Source organism: Amphiura filiformis, chromosome 18, assembly GCF_039555335.1.
Source record: "Amphiura filiformis chromosome 18, Afil_fr2py, whole genome shotgun sequence".
NCBI classification, from domain to species: domain Eukaryota; kingdom Metazoa; phylum Echinodermata; class Ophiuroidea; order Amphilepidida; family Amphiuridae; genus Amphiura; species Amphiura filiformis.
Genome location: NC_092645.1, coordinates 29578887 through 29595896, shown reverse-complemented (window position 1 = coordinate 29595896; position 17010 = coordinate 29578887). Strand labels below are relative to the sequence as shown.

General features: G+C 39.1%; 1 protein-coding gene across 1 annotated transcript; it reads left to right on the top strand.

Moving 5' to 3' along the window:
- Positions 1-1378: 1378 nt before the first annotated feature.
- On the top strand, positions 1379-16735 carry LOC140139082 (probable tubulin polyglutamylase ttll-15). The gene is made up of 6 exons (XM_072160863.1): positions 1379-1494; positions 1805-1874; positions 4705-4832; positions 5390-5462; positions 13082-13195; positions 16718-16735. The coding sequence occupies exons 1-6, from the start codon at positions 1379-1381 to the stop codon at positions 16733-16735; spliced, it is 519 nt and encodes a 172-aa protein (XP_072016964.1).
- Positions 16736-17010: the final 275 nt, after the last annotated feature.

Below are 17010 nucleotides of genomic sequence, written 5' to 3'. Positions count from 1 at the left end.
GACCCAATAATGGCCGACTGATTAGTTATTTATTGCACGAATAGAGAGAGTGTGTGCGGGGGGAGGGGGCGCTCTGGGATTCAAGTCCCAGCACAGGCAGGTATGTCCGAAGTTTTTACTCTTCAGTTTTTACTCTTTTTACGATTAAGCATCATTAATTTGATCTCGTGCGCTAGTTTGTAATGTTTGAATGTTTCTATGCTTCAGTGTATGATGCGTAATATTAGGCTGGCGGGTAAGCATCATTAATTGATCTCGTACACTGGTATGTAATGTGTTGTTTGTACTGTTTACCCTGACTGGGGTCATATCCAGACTGGAGTCCTACTTAACAGGGACAGTCAGTGTAGCTCAGTGGTTAGAGCACTCGTCTCGCAAGCGCGAGGTATGGGGTTCAATTCCCCGCACAGGCAGGTATGTCCGAAGTATTTACTGTGGTATATCTGCCTATGCATGTCATGTTTTCATTTGTAATTTCATGTCTAATTGTGCTAGTGTGCGATGCGTAATTCTTCTCTCCCCTGTATTCAGATCTGTTTTTAATCTCTTGATTTTTGGTTTCTGAACAAAAGAGAAACTAAACCTCCGAACTTGAAACGAAGGAGTCTCGGAGTTATGGTCCGCCACATGGATGAAAGTTCTGCCGGTTGAGAAGGTTCTTAAAACTGGATTGGTTGGCGCATGACTTGGGATAGAGAGACTAGTGCGAGTAGCTCGTCTGATCAACTGTTTCAAGTTTTGAGTTGTCGCCGTCTCTTTTGCTCAGAAACGAAACACTGGTTGGGTTTTTCTCTCTTGATATGGTTTTCTAAACTTTATGACTTGAATTTCTTTAGACTACAAGTGTATCCGCTTTGTTTAGACTTTCTCTTTCTAAATACATCTAATACACTGTCTTTTATCTCCTCTATCTTTTTCACTCTTTCCCCTTTTTTATTGACTTTTGCCTATTATATAGCTCTCTTCTAGTCACTTGCTAATATCTTAGATTAAAGCGGTACAGATAGCGAACCAACAGGCAAAGTCCCCGCGTGTGTATGGCATTGGAATTCGTCCTTGTCCGTGAGGACCGCGCCGATCGTTCTACGTTATGTATAATCACGCACGACGCTGCATGCCTTCACGTTACTGGACCACGATCATGCTGCACATGCACTACCTATACCTGCACTGTCTAAGTAGTTTTGGGTGAGAAAACAAATCCTACAATTAGATTCCCGACCTTATCGGTATAGGAACATTTTGGGAACATTTCATGGAATGATTGGCATGGACCTCATTAACAGATATGATGGTCTTTGCCACTTGGAGCACACTGCACAATCTGTTTACATTATCTATGCTTATACACCATTATATCTGTTTTGTAAAGGCCACAATGTCTCCGAAATACACGCTCAGATTTATGATGCATATTCGAAGCGTCGTGTATAGTAGAAAGGATTTACTACAACAAATATACCAAGAAAAATATGGCTCTATGTCACCTCATAGGTAAGAAATATTAAACTGTTATCACAACAATTTTCTTTACTGCCCCCGAAAGGTCCCTTTCTTTGCTTTTAAGGGCCCAATAACGTACCCTAGGCCAGGGGTAACGCACCCCTTAACCACTACCCCCATTGCCGGCGGTACTGTCTTTTGTGATGAAAGCACAAAATCAGTACCAAATGACACTGATCGTCCATGTAGACTTAGCTACACACAACAAGCCAGTATTACGATTTGACATAGGCATATAGCATTCTATAAACTTTATATTTTGTCTTATAAATATAATATCATGATATGGTTTCATTGACAGATGTAATTTCTTCGAATTCACAAGATGGGATTTTATTCTTGGCGCCGATATGAAAGTTTATCTACTCGAGGTATGTATATTAAATATTTCTCTTAGCTTTATTCTGAAACATAATGATCAACATTTTCAGAAACCAGAAAACTTTCAAATGATCAAACGTGTGACCAGCTCCAACAAAACCCGGAACAAGTCGCTAGGGATGTTTTTGAGGTATGGGCCTTTAATGATGACATTCTCATAAAAAAAATCAAATTTTGGAATTCTTAATTTCATGATATTTGACCTTGGGACTGGGTAGACTTTCAAATCCTTGAAAGTACTTATTAAAAATAGATTTATTTAATCAATAAATGACAGTTGAGCTAACCCCTATTCAATCCTGTGTAAGGCAGGAAAGTAATTAGTATATTATTCAGATTAGCAATTTGGTAATATTATCAAGGTATCATTTACACAATTATCCATATCTTGTAATGTATTGATGCTATTTATGTAATTTTGGTATAATTTTGAAGCTTATTGTCCCGTGCTTACATTTTTATTTAAATTATAAAATGTCAAAAATTCGAATTGTTCCTAGTTTTGTCGGAACGGGTCACATATAATGTTAATTTTAAGTACATTCACTTTCATTATATTAATAAAGAAGAATTACGCATCGCCCACTAACACATTTAAACATGAATTTCCAAATGGAAACATAACATGCATATGCAGATATACCACAGTACTCTGATATATCTGCTCTGATATCTGCCTATGCATGTTATGTTTCCATTTGTAAATTCATGTTTAAATTTGTTAGTGTGCGATGCGTAATTCTTCACTCCCCTGTATTTTGATATATTAAGTATAAAGATTAAAGGGGTAAAAGCAACAGTGTCATATGATGGGCAATCATCACCGTAGATAGCTTTCATATCATAATAGATTTTCTGAGCATTGTAGGCCTAACCCTTCAAATGCAGGAACCTTAATCACGCTACGTTCCTCAATTTTCCCCAGGTTATGCGCCTACTGCCCATCTAGCGCCACCTGTAAAGAAAGTAAACATACTTATGAGACCATTTTTGGATCATAATGTACATAAGGACCAGTGATTACACTGACAAAATTTCATCAATATAGCTCTTTCACTTCTGGGTGATGTCAAACACTTTTGGATACCCCCTCGTATATTATAGGGGCAAGGATTACAACTACTGCACTGAAAATTCAGCAACTCAAGGCAAGTAGTTATTGATTTATTGATCAAATAATGGTTTTCCCTCATTTTTGACTGTAACTCCACAACTGTTGTCTGTGCTGAAATAAAATGTCCAGTGCCGTAGTTGTAGTCCTTGCCCCTATAATATACATATCTTACTTGTCACCAAATTGAATGCGCTATAATTTTTGAGAAAAATGCAAAAATAGGCACAAAATTGGGCAGGGGTGTAGTACCCCCTTGAGCATTATTATTTGATCTCGTGCGCTAGTTTGTAATGTTTAAATGTATATGATGCGTAGCCTCTTTCTCTTTTCATATTTTTTACTTTGTTTTCAAAAATGTCTTAGCCAATTATCGTAGTAGGGTGGTGATATACCGCTATCATAGCTCCTTAATCCTGTCATACCAAAATTAGTACAAACATTCCCACATATTGTAATTATGACATCATAATGTGAGCGTGCACTCGCAAAATTGGACTCGGACAATTCTGGCTATGTACAAAACTATGTAGTCAAAATTGATTTTTGGTATATTTTCTAAACAGTTTCGGCAATCCTACATGTTGTCTTTCTCAATGGTGAATGTCGGTTGATCCTTTGTTGAACGAAATGACGTCATCTAATAATATAGATGTGTCATAGAAAGGCCATATTAGAAAAGCTCTTGGCTGATCTATTTGCCAACACAAAGGCAATAATTTCTAGTTTTCTTTTCATGATTTTGTAGCAAGATAGGTGAAACGGAGTACCATTTTGTCAAACTCAGGCTAACCATACAGTGGCATACGTTATGCAAAATATATAAAAGAGGAAAATGGCGAATTTATCCAACTGATTTGCTCACACATTAACCTAGAACTACTGGGTCATATTTTGTAACACGGATTACCGTGGCGAAGTGGAGGCATTTTCATTTCTAACGTCATACCGTTATATTTGGTACCAATGTATAGCTATTATTTCTTCTATCCAGTGATACCAAAATAAGTACAAACATTCCCCATATAATTTCGCTATGACGTCATAATGTGACCGCGCTCATGCAAATTTGGGAAATTCTGGCTATGTGACAATTACTCTTTCAACTCTTTCAAAGAAATTGGGCGCAAAAGTGTGTTTTAGTATTAAAATTTGTAATAATAGAGGTTTATATCTTCGGCCCTAAAATGGTTCTCAATGCGTGCACATTGAGTAAAAGAACTCATACAATTGAATGCATGAATCCAAAACCCACCCAAGTCCATGGGAAGTGATTTTGAGAAAAAAACCTGTGTATCATTTTAATTCCTTCAGTTAGATTTACCTGGTCAATATGTTAAGTTGTACGTGCAAATGGGTGTGTTAAACTGTATTAGGTATGACGATTAGCATTTCAGGGACTTCGTGGGGTTCATTTCTGGACTTGGGTGGTTTTTTTAATCATATACTAAGACAATAATGTTGGAATGAGATTACCACTAGTAAGATAATACAAAATAAAGCACAGAGTTATGTATAATGTTGATAAGCATTCTGCCATGTCATATATAAACCACACACTTTCCTTGATTAAACCCATTTTTTTTCAAAAGTCACTCTCCAGCAATGTATGTGTTATAAGTGGACTTTTATACATACTGGATTTCAATCAATGTGTTACAAGACTCAAATCATGGACTTGGGTTGATTCTTTCATTGCTTTTCTATAGGCCAACCTATCCCCGGAAATGCCATCCAAAGGACCTGGACACCAAAAAACCATTACACGAGAACTCCACTTATATAATGTGATGCGCATACTCGGAGCTGACAGAAAAGGTGGTCATGCTGAAAATTGGTGAGAGAGTTATTTAGTTTGATATAAAATTAGATGTATTGAGCATGATATGTGATTTTAACGGTCGAGCTGGGGGGGCTGAAGAAAATTCAATTTTGTCGCCCCTTCCTGCAACAGCCTGAAAAGGTTGACCTAACTTTTTTTTTCGGTGGTTTGAAAAAGTGAAGAGCAAAAAAAAGGATTATAGGCGCTAGCGCCCTAAAAGCAACACATTTTGATGTATAGTACCATTTTTCACACTTTTTATACTTTTTTTCGACCTTTTACTTTACTAATTCTTTTTGCCGCCCTTCTTCTCCCGCCGCCCCTTCGTTTTGGCCGCCACCTGTTTTACCCCAAAGCCCCCCAAAAAAAAAAAAAAAATACGCGAATGATTATGAGGAAATTATAGTGATCAGTATTGTTGAAATTTCATAAAGCATTGTCACTTCCGCTATACGACCATCGTCATATACATCATTGTTCGTCAAACACATGACGATAAGGTCATCATCACCTGTGACATTATGTCAAGGGTCATCTGAAATATAAACCCATTGTTGTTTGGTTTTCGACAGGTTACGCAACAGTGACGTTCTGTTGTTCGCAGCCATATGCTATAAACCAGTGTGCGCGTCATGCACATCTGAGGTAAGATAGTTTCGTGTTTTGTATTTACCCATTACGTTTCACTACCTGAAGAGAATTGATCAAAAATTGAATTCCCTCCTGAGATTAGTATCTGTCAATAAATTGACCAGATCACCAGTCTGCCATTATAGCTATACACCTATCCGACTTCGCCATTACTGCGGTGTCCCCGATGTAAAACTGCGGTGTCCCGAGGTCGGGGGTTCCATCCATTATTTATTGTGTGCTATACAGAATTGTACCCGGGAATTGTACACAACAGTGATATTCAATACACAATCATGAGTATTGAATTACGAATTAAATCTCCCGCTCTGGTACATCTGTGTTGCCGTCAATGAGGGCCAAATACAGTAAACGCTTCTCGGATTGGTGTATAAGAGTTATTACCGTCGATTTGGTTGAAAAGGAAGGTGCGACATGATCAATCCTGTTGAGGCAGTAAAACCTAATGCTTGCTGCACATGTGTTGAGATAATAATTATGCGTACACCCGGATGTACGGGGACGGGTTAGATTTTTGGCAAGACTCAGAGTGGGCTAAAAAAATTGCAGATTAAAGAGGGGAGGGCAAGTATTTTTAGGACAGTTTCCGGTAGTACGAGCTAAAATGGTGCAGAAAACAGGAACATGAAAATATTAAATGTCTTGTTTTTTAAGGTTTTTATGTTTTGTTTCCCCAAATCTGGCATATATAAGGTGGAAGGGGCAAATAATATTTTTAACGTCGAAAGTGTCAAGGACATTTTGGAATGTCGGGATTCGGAAGGGTGGGGACAAGCGAATTTTAGTAGATATGACCTCATCCCAATGGCATCGTACAATAACCTCAATTAAACAAACATAGTGTAAATTTGACCTCAAGTTGCAGAGTATGAGTTTTTGTACCCAAATGTTCATAGGTCATTCAATGAATGTACAAATGTATTAGGGTTAAAGAACTGTTGCCTGATAGGCGAGCATATAGTGGATCCTAGTGAGTACACAAAATATTGCTCAGCCGCTAAGGAAATTTCGTGTGTTCCTATGATATACCGTACCGAGGACACGTATAAGCTTTATACACGTTACTCTTATAACCTCTTACATACAGTCTGAGTATCATTCACTCCCATTGCAACATAAGTAGAAAGTAAAATAAATGTTGTAATACCGTTAGCAAAACACACTATTTTTGCCATGTCCTTTTTATACCAGGGGCGTAGCCAGTTTATTCACTGTCGTAGTGCACGTTAGAATATGACCGTTGCTAGGTCAACTGGATCACGCTTTCTTTGTTATGAACCACTGATCGAAATGATCACAACACAAAGCCTATGGCGTATCAAAATTCGGAACAGGTGTATGAGCCCAGGCTTGGAGCAGTAACCAATGGTTACCAACGTGCACTACGACAGCGAATTTGGTGGGGCGAATTAAAAATAAAATTTCGGGGCAAAGACGAACAAAAATGTCCTGGTTGCATGGTTTTGACCCGGTATACATACTTAGTATACTGTGTATTATTAAAGAGACTGTACACGTAAAGTCTTCGAGCTTCCAAAAAAGACTTTATTGAGACAATGTCAGGGAACTTCGATCTCCGGGAATTGCGACTGGAAAAGGTCGGACCTCATCTCTACGATCTGAATTGACATAGGTCAATTGATTTCCCGGCATGCTCAGTAGGCACATCGGTCTTACCATAGACCCTGGAAGATATTTAATAAATATTTGTTCCACAATTTATCAATACATGTATGATAAAATATTAAAACATCGTATAAGCACTATTCTATAGTAAATCAGTTATACCAAGTAACTGATGAGGCATTAAATATGCCGGATATTAATCATCTTCCTAATAGGCAGACTTAGTATGGTAAATGTCATAGACGTGACTTTTTACTTCCGGAAATGGCCGTTGATCGGACCTCATCTCTTCTCAAATTGTGACCTAGGTCCCGACATTTAACCTTATGCAGTCTCATCCCCATGACAATGTGCAGTGTCCAAAATGGTCATCATCGTCACTATGTTAAAAATAATTTTGATCATAGTTAATTCGCTGTGGAAGTGACGTAATAATCGGATCAACTACTATAGTAATGGATGAATACAATGTTTGAATAGATCGCCCTGCACTACAAGCAGATTGCACTAATCACCTGTATAGACGAATCTAAATTCACGCATTCCTACACCTGACTAGCAGCCTTTAGTTGGGTAGCCGTCGGCTACAATGCACTCAAAATGTGAAATTATTCGGCCTTGGCGGAAATTTTAAACTGCATTCCATCACCCGTTTTACACCTTTCGCGAAAACACAGGTAGACAAAAGAATAACACCATACAGTTCCCTTCGACAAAACACACAGCATGGTCTATTCGTTGTTGAAGTGACATATTAATAATCGGATTAACTATACGCGATATCTATGCATTGACGTACTTGCGAACAAAATGACTATATGCATGAATAGATGCGACGGGATTACCTGCGGAATTATCTCCATTATATATATTATTAGCTATTATTCTATTAACCCTCCTCGTCCTTGCATCTTCTCTAGGTGTTAGGCGGATTTTATTTGCACAATTGGACGCTCAAAACATCAGATTGGTGCTAGCGGCTACCCAAAGATGTCCGACTAAATCCTGACCATGACTTGGCTACTTGGATTCGTCTATATGTCACCAAACATACAGAATGGTCGACTGCAGATCCGTCGGATAACGCTATTTCAATGAGAAATGAACTTTGCTGCTTGGATGATGTCACGATGAGGTTAGCATTTATTCCGTAGATTGAATACAATACCGCTTTTTTCAAAGATACTAATTTTACAGGTGCGAGTGATTAGCATTTCTTTGACACCCATGGTTCAATGCATATAGGTACCGTGTGAACGATGTAGTGCAGGGCGAACTATTCAAAATTATATTCATCCATTGCTATGGTAGTTAATCCGATTAATTACGTCACTTCGACAGCGAATAGGTAATAACATTCCATTAAAGTATGGCTTGTGGCATTTGAAAGCAAAGGTATCCTTACACTTGGAAGAAAAATCCTGAAAACTAATTCATATTGGGTAAATTTAGTTGTTTAATAGATGCACTTTCTAATCCGGCACATTATGACACCCCCATTGAATCCAATGTGTCATGTTAAAAGGAGACACTTTTGGGCAGGTTATCAATTTTTAAGGTTTTTACATATCTTAAATATAGAGATATTTTGCTCCACAACGCCGTTTTCCCCAATAGTCGGGCAGCAAACTACCCAGTTTTTAAGGCCCGTGGCCTTTTGATGAAGACAATGTGCCACCTATCCTAGCATGTTGTTTGGGTCCCAAGTAACATATTTATACATGTTTACAAAAATCCAGATGCAGCAGAAGGCGGCCATCTTGTTTTTCAAAATGGCGCCCATTTTGGCAAAATATTTCCTATATTTGTCAAACTGCCCCTTCCCAATGTGATTTTATTGGCACAGTAGTGATTGTTGTAGGCTTGTAATAGTAGTTTTGTCATGTTGGCATACAGTAGCACCAATATTAATGATTTACAAATTCAAAATGGCCGCCAAAAATTCAAAATGGCCACCGAAATCAATTTATTTCCTTCAAACATACAATAAGCCTACATCAATCTGGTAACATGGGAGATTGGACATGTGACATGAATATTAATAATAATAACACACACAAATCCCATACTTAATTACTTAATGCACACACACCCCACACCCCCCCCTCGGACACCCCCCCCGCGACCTATATATGTTTATCACATTGAGATGATGATTTCATTTCGTATATTGGAGTGCCATAGAAATGTATAAAAACATTTTCTTGGCTCATACGGGTATCCTTTATACAAGAACAAGAACACTTAGGTGCTAGTTTGGGCCACAGGTTGTATTATTACGTACATCCATAAGCACATGGCAGCGGGGCGGGGTGGTTCTTCAAAAATCAAAAATTTGAACACATTTAAGGATTTTAAGGGCACTTTTGCCCAAATGTGCCCAGGTGGTTGGTTTCACTGGTCTCCACTGAAAACCCAACCATCAATATACCAAAATCGCTGAAAAGGGTACCCCAAAACCATGGCACCTTCCTGTACACCATCACAGAGAAAGCCCCCCCCCTCCCATTGGCCAGACATTAGGTATTGAGGGGTATTGGGAATATGGTAAAAGGTACCGAGTGGTCCCAGCAATGGGTTATGGGTCCCGGAGGAATGGTCCAGGAATGGGGAGAGTCCCATGGTCGGTGTTAGGGCACCTAAAACAATGGGAAGGTCAGTTTGAAAAATATTGGATAGGGTGAGGGGTACTGGGGATGTAGTTAAGGGTCCCAGGGTTTGGATAATGGGTACTGGGGACATAGTTAGGTGCACTGAGGAAGGGCTAGGTGTACTGAGGACAGGTTAAAGGGTACAACGGGTTATGGGTCCCCGGTGAAGGGGCTATGGGTTTCACTCCAGGGATGATTGGTCATGGGTTCCAGGAATGGGGTTAGAGGTCACATGATCTTATTTGAGGTCCCAGGGATAGGATATGGGTTACTGGGATTGAAGTTGGGGCAATGGGTTACTGGGATTGAAGTTGGGGCAATGGGTACCAGGAATTGGGTAAGGGGTACTGGACATTGGGTAAATTGAACTGGATGTGGGCTAACAGGTTCCAAAGATGGGATTAGGGTCCCAGGGATGCTTCATGGGTCTCAGGGACGGCGTTTGGTGTTCCATGAATTCAGTTAAAGGTGACATAGTTAGTGTTAGAGGTCCCAGGGAATAGGGTAAAGGCCAGGGTTAGGGATAGGATATGAAGGCCAGGGTTAGGGATATGAGTACCAGGAACATGGTAAGGGGTAACAGGCATTGGATCTGGGGAACCAGATGTGGGGTTACAGGTACCAAAGATGGGATTAGGGTCCCAGGGATGGGTCATGGGTCCTGGGGACGGAGTTCAGGTTCCAGGAATAGAGTTTAAAGTCCCATAGTTAGTGTTAGAGGTCCCAGGGAATAGGGTAAGGGATAATGGGGATAGAGTTAGGGGTCCCAGGTTGGAGTAACGGGTACCAGGAACAGAGTAAAGGGTACTGGGCATTGGTTAAGGGTAAACAGGTTGTGGGGTTGCATGTACCAAAGGTGGGATTAGGGTCCAAGTGACGTGTTATGGGTCTTGTGAGAGTTCCAGGTTCCAGGAACGAAGTTTAAAAGTCCCAAAGTTGGTGTTAGAGGTCCCAGGGAATAAGGTAAGGGATAATGGGATGGAGTTAGGGGTCCCAGCGTTGCGGTAATGGGTACCAGGAAAGGGGTTAAGGGTACCAGCATTGGGTAAGGGGTACCGGATGTGGGGTTACAGGTACCAAATATGGGATTAGGGTCCCAGGGGTCTCGGGGAAGGAGTCAGAGGTTCTAGGAATGGAGTTAAAGGTCCCATAGTTGGTGTTAGGTGTCCCGGGGATATGGTTAGGGTACTGGGGATGGAGTTCCCGGGTTTCCAGGTTTGGCGTTAGGAGTCCCAGGGATGGTGTTAGGGGTACCGAGGACTGTGTAAGGGTACTGGAGTAAGAGACTTAGCATGCTTAGGGTACTAAGGATATGGTTAGGGTGCCAAGGATGTGGTTATGGGCTGGTCCGAGTAAATCAAACTTAGCCGGAACATTGGATTATGGGTCCCGATGTTGTGTTAAGGGGTCCCTTGGATGGGTCTAGGGTTCCCAGGGATGGGTAGGGCTATTGGCCAGGGATGGGTTTAGGGGTACCAAGAATACGGGGTTATGCGAACCAAGGAGGGTATAACGGTAGGACATACGGGTACTAATGCAGAATACATGTTATGGGTTATAGATATCAGAGTACTATGTACGTTTAGCAGGGTAGGCCTACAGGGTTATGAGTTAGGTACCGAATTAGGGGTGATCGGGGTAAAGATCAGGATTACGGGTTAGGGTGTGGGTATGGGCTGGCCCCGGTACATCAAACTTAGCGGGTACATAATTATTATTATCATATCCAGATGAGGAGACATGAAGACATTTAAGGTGGAAGTTACAGATCTTAAATTCAGGAACTATTTTATAATAAAATGTTATCATAAAGAGCGAATTCATAATCATAGGTAAGCATTTGAATATGGCGGTGGGTGTATGGGGTGGTGTGGAGTGTATTTGCAGTGCAGTATGGAGTTTGTGTATGTGTTGGTATATTAATTAACATGTTACTTGCTTAAACTTATATTTTACAATGCTCATTGTATGTTTAGAGGAAATAAGTTGAATTTGGCGGCCATTTTGTATTTTTGGCGGCCATTTTGAATATCAAAATCATCAATATTAGTGCATACATGTCATAGATAATATCCTAGACCTAAAACAATAGCTATTGTACCAATAAATTTACAATGGGACGGGTCAGTTTGAAAAATATTGGAAAATTATTGCCAAAATGGTCGCCATTTTGAAAAACAAGATGGCCGCCATCTGCTGCATCTGCATTTTTGTAAACATGTATAAATATGTTACTTAGGACCCAAACAACATGTTAGGATAGGTGGCACATTGTCTTCAAAAAAAGGCCACGAATTTAGTTTGCTGCTTGACTACAATGAAATCGGACATTCCTAAGCGAAGATATTGAGTTCGTAAGTTATGGTATGGAGTTATCAGCTTTTAAAAATATTATTGACAATGTTGAGAGTAGGGATTATCTTGAAAAATGTCTCCAAATATACAATATGCCAGTTATATTCCGGTCTGAAACTACCAGACAATATTTTTAACATTAAGGGATGGGGTATGAACGTTTGGGCAGTATTTATTGTGGGACATTAGAGCACATCAGACATATCGAATTGCATTCTGAATACGAAGAATGTCCTTCTGATTTTTCGTAATGTAATACACATTTTATGGCAAATTATTAAAATTGATATTTTTGATATTTAACAGTACTCGAAGTAAACTTTATAAATCTGATGATTTATACTTAAAGTGTATGTAGGTGGGATGAAAAGCCGACGATCAATTGAAAATGTTGACCTTTCGTATTGAAGATATGGATTTTTTTTCCCAAAACACCAAAATAAAATTATTTGATATCAGAAAGACATTCTTCGTATTCAGAATGCAATTCGATATGTCTGATGTGCTCTCATGTCCCACAAAAAATACTGTCGAAACGCTCAAAACGCTCATTCCAGATCCCTTAATAACATCACAAATTCGCAACAAACACAAATTGTGAAAAAATCACCCCCGGACAGAATTTTGGCTCTTTCTCCATTTACGATCCTGCCCAAAAGTGTCTCCTTTTGACATGACACGTCACAATTATATTTTTACATGATATTATTAAAAGTAAATTCGTAACTCGTGAGTACTATTTTATTGAATGTGGCTAACCAGTTCATTATAAACAAATACATCCTCACGTCTTGCCATAAAGCAGCCTCATGTAAAAGGATATACTGCACACGTACGGTTTTACATGTATAATATTTTAGCCACAGCTAATATATCCGTCTTGCCCCCAACGACCCGCTTTACTTTTCTCAAAAAGTCAAGACACAATGATGAAAAGGTCTTTCATTTTTTTCACATGTGAAAATTTACTTTTATTATCAGGAATGTTTTCTTTGTGGGCACTGTCTTACTGCTGATCACGTGTCCATGTTAAAGGAATCATTGGGAGAGCATTTGAATAGACAGGGAATGAGACGACTTCATCCAATGCCCATGGTAAGTTGCATCAGATTTTAACAATAATTTATAGTCAGTCACAGTAGCATTGCGAAAGTACCTTATAAACCCAGACAGGGTCTAATTCTGCATAAAACCGGGCAACGTTATTTCTATAGATCTGCTGCGCATTCAAATTGCATTGTATTGCATCGTTATTTCATTTGTGTCTATGCTAATTATGTTTACACAACATGAACTCACGTGTTTTCAAGCAAATTCGCCGATAATAGGTGATCAAAAGCGATCGGAATGTTACAAAAGTACAGATCGCATTCAGCTTACTTCATATGAGATGATCTTTGGAAAAATACGGCATAATTTGTCTTGGTGTTTGCGGAATGCCATGCAGTAAAATATTAATACGTTGCGGCAATTCATGATTGACAACTAACAATCGGCGTGTCATTCGTATCCTCCACTGTCAATTTCTTATCCACTCACTAATCCTCACAAAAGCTTTGTGTTGATTACGTAATGTGTGGAGGCAAATTGCAATAAGTACAATGAAATAATGAGTAGGGCGGGCTCCGAGGCGGGTTTCTTCTTCATCTTACGTAACAGTATTGTACACCAAAAAAACCCGGAAGCTTGTCGTTTGGAGCTCTAGCTGAAATACAGCAAGATAATGTAAGATAGTAAATGTAAACCTGTATTTTAGCTAGAGTATCTCGAGCTATATAAACCTTAGAACCCAGATTCAATGAGAAACAACCCTTCAACTAATAGCTGTGATTTACTAAAACCTATCACGTGAAAACAATAATATTGAAATAAAGCGCTCTGAATGTGTAACGCAGTAATACGCGTGCGCAACTATAAATATTTTATTTTCTCTTAAGGGATGGGGCCATTTTTAAGCGATCTACAAAAAGTTTTTTGATACGTTCTTTGATTTCTAAAAAAGTAAAAATCGCAGTTTAACAAATAACGGTTAAAATGAAAGCCATTATTGGGGGGCTAATTATTGTATCAATTTGAAAGGCCTGACACCAATATAAACATTTGTTTCGGTGACCCAAGTTCATAGTCACAAACGCTCACGCACTTTTTTACAGATGGCCTAGAATTGCATATTTCGGTTTCAGCGATTGCCCGAAAAAAGGTTGTATGTTTTTGAAAAGCATTTCCGCTTGGAATGTATATAGATAGTTATTGTTGATATTACTGTTCGCGATTTTTATTTATGCACTCTTTAGCCGACAATTTTCAATGCATTTTGCACGATAGAAATGTCGCTTGCATACCGATATTTTTAACAGTATCGGGTTTTTTAAACCAAAATACCTTCCACATTAGTTCCCAAGAATTGGATGAAACCATAGATACCATATCAGACTGCAGGTGACGGATAGATTTTAAACTAGAATTAAAAGAATCAGCGTAGGCCCTCTCAAAATTTAGTTTCGAGATATATCGCCTTGTGATAAAAAGTGCAATTTTGGACAGCTTTTTGGCTGTTTTTTATAACAAGGAAATGTTTTACTTACCCCAAACTTCTCATGTAGTCCTTACTCAATGTCCGTTGCTGTTTGGTATTATTCCAGTAATCCGATTTTAGTTATTTAATTACATTTTACCACAAGTTTGCACACCGAACGGTGTGCTATATTCCCAAAACTGTTAATGGCGTCAGGCTCGCCTTATTTCAAACCAAGTCGCAGATGTGTGACACTAAATTCGCGGTTTTTATATTGGCAATTCAAACCTACGACAGATTTGGTGGTTTGCGATAGGCGATACCATTTTCCACGATTTTATGATATCCAGCTATATAGGCCTAGTATTTCATTTGATTACACTGAACATGGACATGATGAAGCTAAATCTCTACAGCCATCATGCACTGATCATTATTTTGCAGACCCGACCTTTCGCATCGGTTCCACATGTAGTAGTCCTAAGCACCACATTAGATTATGTTAACAAAAAATATTTATAAAATATGCAGGGCCGGATTTACCATTGGGTCAGATGGACCAGGGCCCCCGAAATCTGGGGGCCCCAATTAGGCATGTGCATGTTTCTTTTTAGCCCGAATACACCATATTTTGCACCAAAATATGCTAACATTGCAAATTTTACGCGCTTCGCGCCCACTGGCCTTTTATAATTATAACAAAATTCACCTTCATTTTGAGCTCAAATTGTCTGAAACCGAAATGTTTCTCGCGCTTCTTGCGCAAATGTCTTAGTAAAACCCATCTTATTGTAGGCCCCTTATTTGTAAACCAAAACGTGGTCACTTGAGTCAGTGCACATGCCTTCCCCACGGTGAGTTTGGGGGCCTCCGAATTTTGGCCTGGCCCAGAGCCCCCACAAAGGTAAATCCGGCCCTGAAAATATATATACAAAATTAAATTCATGTTAGATTTATATAGCGCTATGAATCAACTAGGCCGGTTGCAGCCGAACACGGCGCACACCTATCCGCTGTTAGATTGTAACATCATCACCAATATTATTACAATATGGAATTTTGAGCGCTATGAATGAGCAAGAGCCGCCTCCTGTGTGAAATCTGCTATGGGAGATCTGATGATCATATCCAGAGCAACACCTGTGTTGATTCAATTCAATGCCTCTCTTTTATCTATTGACCTCAAATAAAAGGATTCGAACCATTATAAATAGCGTCCCTGACCTAATGTGACACATATTTAATGAGGCGAAAAGGGATTGGTCTGGAATATGCTTGACTGAACTCAATACGATCAGTACACTGTCCTATGCCTTATTTTGATGAGGCGGGAGTTTTAAAAACACGGCCCCTGAACATAACATAAAGCCCGAACATATTTCCAGACAAGGAACAATTCGCTACTTGCACGGTTCCGCCATTATGCACTATGTGCGGGAGAGCCTCGAACTGGCAGCATACATGAAAGGAAGAATTATGTAACCTTACACAGAACGTTATGACTAGTTCAATTCCCATTCATGTATGCTGCCAGTTCGAGGCTCTCCCCGCACATAGTGCATAATGGCGGAACCGTGCAAGTAGCGAATAGCCATAATACAGACACACTGTCTGGCAATGACGTCACAATAGTCTATAGTATGATCAGTACAAAATAGTCTGTGATCGTCTACAGTATAATCAGTACTAAAAGTCCAGAGCGATTTTTCAGTTATTTTCTAAAATTAAAAGAACCACTTTTCAGCGGAAATTTTTGTAAGTTGTACAGCTGAAGTTGTGAAAGGGTTGAAAGACTACAATATTACGGCATAAACAAGAATATGTTTGTTTGGTCTTTATTCCTAGAGGCACATCCCTTAAAATCGCACAATTTTGCGTTTAAAGAATCTTAATAAAGGTTGCTACCTTATCTTTTACACACAAATAATGACTGTGTCCTTGGCAGTAAAAACACATCACTCATTATTTTCACTGAGAATGATGTGCGAACATTATTATTGCCCCTTTTAATCCTTGGATGGAATAAACACGGAATTGTGTAAGTTATATCTTGTTTAGAAACATCATGCTAAACTATACCCTTATTTTCTAATTTTCTACAGAATAAGAAGCATTGTTGACATAATGTGATGCGATCAAGCAAAATCAGTCGGAACTCGGAAATATTAAATTTTCAGTTTCTTATAGGATGGTAAAAGGCATTTACATATCTGGATTTTGCAGGAAACCCCATTGAAATTGAACTAACAGTTCCAAAGATATGAGCAATTAAAGAGTTTCCAAAACAAGAGAAAACAAAAGGAAATACTTCCTTTGTATGGCTATATCTCAAAATCAATATTTTCCGAGTTCCGACTGATTTTGCTTGAGCGCATCGCATATGATGTGCATTGGG

What these genes read in the sequence shown, in the direction of transcription:
- LOC140139082 (XM_072160863.1), top strand. Translation starts at nt 1,379, where the DNA reads ATGTCTCCGAAATACACGCTCAGATTTATGATGCATATTCGAAGCGTC. An exon ending in TGAAAGTTTATCTACTCGAG is followed by an intron (nt 1,875 to 4,704) that starts GTATGTATATTA and finishes GCTTTTCTATAG; the next exon opens with GCCAACCTATCCCCGGAAAT. An exon ending in GGTGGTCATGCTGAAAATTG is followed by an intron (nt 4,833 to 5,389) that starts GTGAGAGAGTTA and finishes GGTTTTCGACAG; the next exon opens with GTTACGCAACAGTGACGTTC.